General features: G+C 34.4%; 1 protein-coding gene across 1 annotated transcript; it reads left to right on the forward strand.

Annotated features, from left to right (window-relative positions):
• The first annotated feature begins 120 nt into the window (after positions 1-120).
• On the forward strand, positions 121-3,310 carry LOC112463448. The gene is made up of 5 exons (XM_025029861.1): positions 121-505; positions 1,577-2,185; positions 2,295-2,402; positions 2,494-2,646; positions 3,052-3,310. Exons 1-5 carry the CDS (start codon positions 254-256, stop codon positions 3,112-3,114), a joined length of 1,185 nt encoding a protein of 394 aa, XP_024885629.1. The 5' UTR covers positions 121-253; the 3' UTR covers positions 3,115-3,310.
• The last annotated feature ends 590 nt before the right edge of the window (positions 3,311-3,900 follow it).

Consider the following 3,900-nt stretch of genomic DNA (forward strand, 5'->3'; position numbering starts at 1 on the left):
TAAATAAATATTATAATTTTGTCACCATTAATGTTACAAAAAACTTCAGCTTTTGAATTCAGAAATTATGGAAAATATTGGAAAAAATAAAAATCAGTGACATGTTGTCTCATTCAGAAAGTTGCAATTCCTCCTCTTCGACAGTTTTAAATCCACTAATCTAAAAACAAAATCCAAACTTGCCGTGTACTTTGAAAAATTAAATTTTTCCAGTTCAGAAGACGTCTCTCTTTGAGGTATTCGATGTTATAAGATGATTGATAAAGAGTTGCAAACGTATCGCGCGTATCAGCGTTACCTTCGGACTCTGCTCACTATCTGTGGCTGTTGGTACATGCCCACAAAATCCGGCAAGTGCATGCATTTCTGGGGAGTTGGTGTGCTCTTGGTGATAATCTCTTATGCGATTCTGAATTTGCATATGTGCTATATCCACAGACATAATTTGACAATTATGATGAAATGTGTCGGCGTAACAATAACTTCATTTAGCGCCATTCTCAAGGTACGAACCAGGAGGATCTTGCATTTTATTAAGTAGAAAAGCAAGATCAGAATAATATTTTACACGTTTTATAAATATTAATATTTTACAATAAGAAATATTTTAGTATACTAATATATACATGTATAATTGATATATTTGCTCGTTAAATTTCGATGACTAAATGGACTGCATTAAGATCGTTCTACATTAGACGCAATCAGCCAATCGCATGAACGCAAGCAGTACCACTTCCGGACCCATATAGCGATTGCAAGATTTGATCAAGTCCAAAATTTGCTTCTCTGCCATCATCTTCTTGAATGTTCGCGTCCAGAGATTTATTTTTATTCCATTTTAAATCACTTATTATTAAAATAAAATTTTCTAACTTATAAATATCTTTACGGGTTACAATAAAACACGAAACAAATGAGCAACCCAAATAGACAATGGAGCTCGATGCCACGACAACGAAACTCGATGCTCATATTGTCTGTCACATATCGCAGAAACGCAAATTTTAGATTTGATCAAACCTTGTGATTGCTATTTGCGACTACGTTACAACCAGAAGTAGTACTGCTTGCGAAAAAAGCAATACTACTTACTTGTACTACTAGCAGTTCTGCTTGCTTAGAACATGTTGATAACAACATTTTTGCAACAAATATCTAACTTTGATTGGCTGTGACTTACGACTGCAGTGTAAAAACTCCAATTGCAAGCCTCTTGCGACTTACGACAATATGTGGATTGCTTGCGACTAATGTAAAACGACCTTTAGATGCTTCAATTAATTCTGAAAATAAATTCTTCTCTACATGTATTATAATATACGTATATTAACATTCGTTAAAAGATCAACCGGATATGTCGTCGAACTAAAGCGAACTTAACAACGTAAACTTCGCAACAAAAATAATATACGATTTATACAAGATATTTTTTAGTAAATAAATTGAAAAAATATATTTAATGCGATATCAATTCGACAGATTAAAAGTCGTAGTATCAAACGTGCCACGTCTGTCTCTGTGCAACTTCTTTGTCTCGCGTGGTAAAAAAAATATGTTTCTGGTATTCTTTAAGATTGGAACTTTCCTACACAATCGGGAGTCTCTGATAAATTATCACCGGACGCTAAATGATATTTTCGAGGAGGAACTTCTACGGGATGAGAAAATCCGAACGATAATGTTTTCATCCCTGCCCACAATATACACCCTGACATACACATATTCTGCCATTGTGATAACAGTGTTGTTGGCGTATTTTATACCTCCTTATTTAGCCATAATCCATGGCCTCTGTCTTTCCCAATCAACTACGGAATACAGCCTACCAATCACTAAAGGATACGGATACTTCTGGACCGTTCCGCACAACTATTTGTATCATTTTCATCTGCTTTTCGAGACGGGCGGAGTGTCAATCAACAGCATCACAGCTTGCGGCATTGACAGCATCTTTGGCTTCTATGTCTACCAGTTCGCTTCAATAATGCACGCCATGACCTTTAGGCTCACGAATTCTTTGCCCACCGAGAGCTTCTCAGACGTCCTAAAGTTATGCGTGGCAAAACACCAGAAACTACTGCCATGCCGCCATACGTTGGAGCACATCTACGGACCCATTGTCTTTTGGCACATTGTCACCAACGCCGTGCTTCTTTGCGCATTGATATACGATGCGATGTCAGTACGTGGATACATGCATTACGCGTGTAATATTATTTACACATGTCCAATATTATTACATGACGCAAATGTTTCATGATATAATACTAATTGTTAAACATTTACAACAGTTTTCGGACTTTAATATTTTCAACATAGGCGTATCTGTGACTTACGCTACAATAAAATTGCTCCAAACGTTTACGTATGCATGGTATGGAACACTCCTCACAAATGCGGTAAGTTTTAATGATTTACTAAAACAATTATAATAACTCAAAATAATTTCTCATATATGTATATACTAACTAACTATATCTATATGTTTAGAGCGAAGACTTTCGTAAAGGAATATATTTTGGCGAGTGGCCTAATTCTAATCTGGATCATCATGTGAGAACGAACGTCATTCTAATGATGATGCAAAAACCAATGACGATAAACGCATTTTTCTCTCTCGTTGACATGAACATGTTCACCAATGTAAGTATTGAAATCCTAATCGATTGAGTAAATCTTTGTAGAACCTTATGATGTCGACGGAATTATTTCGAACTTTATAGCGCTATCGCTTTAAAGTTATATTTATATTTCATTTTTACGAAAACCGAAGATTCAAAACTTAAGACTGAGTACGCACAAAATGTGATTACGACACTTTTGAACAAATAAATGAAAATATTTTGCATTGATTCTATTATTTTTCTAATTTCTCTAAACATTGTAAAATATATACAGGACAAATAAAGATAAAAGATAAATATAAACAATTAAGAGATTTTAGTTACTGTTTGGAAAAGTTTCTACATGTACATCAATTAAGAACATTTACTATTATGTACTTTTCACATATTAAACTAATTTTAATCGTTTTATTTTTATTTGTAGTTCGTTAATACTACAGTGTCCTATTTCTTCCTGTTGCAATCTATCAGTGATAAAGGCAAATAATGATAAATGCTACGTATGTTTTGTATGGCAAACTTGTAAAATTATTACGCTGTTAACAAATTATTATAATTAAGAAAATACAATCAATTCATTGCTAATATTATTAACAGCTCTTATTATTCCACTATTAACGCTCAATTTATATTAAAATAATAACATATTATAACTTCACTATAGTCGTTGTATTTCACCTTGTATTTATCTCAAATGACAGTCACTACTCGAGATGGTACTAAGCAGAAGTTTAGCAGGTAAACTTTTAGAAATGCATGGAGCAACCCGAATTCTTCACCAACGCGTGTGTTTGATATGGTCCTCAAGTCGCGCACTGACCTACCAAAAACGTACAAGGAAAATATGTCGATATATCGTAGACATGCAAGCGAGAGAAGTATCGAACGTAAGTGACTGAACGGGACCCTCCAGACGTCTGCTTATACCCCTCAGGTTATCAAAGCTCGAAGTATAAACACTGCTAACGTGCTTATAGCTATCAATGGTTCGACGGAAAAAACAGACAATTCTTTGTGTCACAAGTAAAGAGAATCATAAATCTGCCTGCCTCAATTAAGTAAAAAAAATATACCGCTAATCTAGATGCTACATCAAATGTGACTCGCAACTTATAATTCCCCGAAAAATTTTACCGTTCTCTTTGAAATGCAATTTCTCTTATGTCTCTAATTTACCTACAGCCACAACAAACTTGTATTATAGCCCATTTCGACCAAACCATTAAATGACATTTTAAATTATCTATTAACTTTCCAAAGCCTCGATAGACGA

Source organism: Temnothorax curvispinosus, unplaced genomic scaffold, assembly GCF_003070985.1.
Source record: "Temnothorax curvispinosus isolate PA1 unplaced genomic scaffold, ASM307098v1 QBEX01013238.1, whole genome shotgun sequence".
In the NCBI taxonomy this organism is placed as follows: Eukaryota; Metazoa; Arthropoda; class Insecta; order Hymenoptera; family Formicidae; genus Temnothorax; species Temnothorax curvispinosus.

What these genes read in the sequence shown, in the direction of transcription:
- LOC112463448 (XM_025029861.1), top strand. Translation starts at nt 254, where the DNA reads ATGATTGATAAAGAGTTGCAAACGTATCGCGCGTATCAGCGTTACCTT. An exon ending in CATTTAGCGCCATTCTCAAG is followed by an intron (nt 506 to 1,576) that starts GTACGAACCAGG and finishes GTATTCTTTAAG; the next exon opens with ATTGGAACTTTCCTACACAA. An exon ending in ACATGAACATGTTCACCAAT is followed by an intron (nt 2,647 to 3,051) that starts GTAAGTATTGAA and finishes TTTTATTTGTAG; the next exon opens with TTCGTTAATACTACAGTGTC.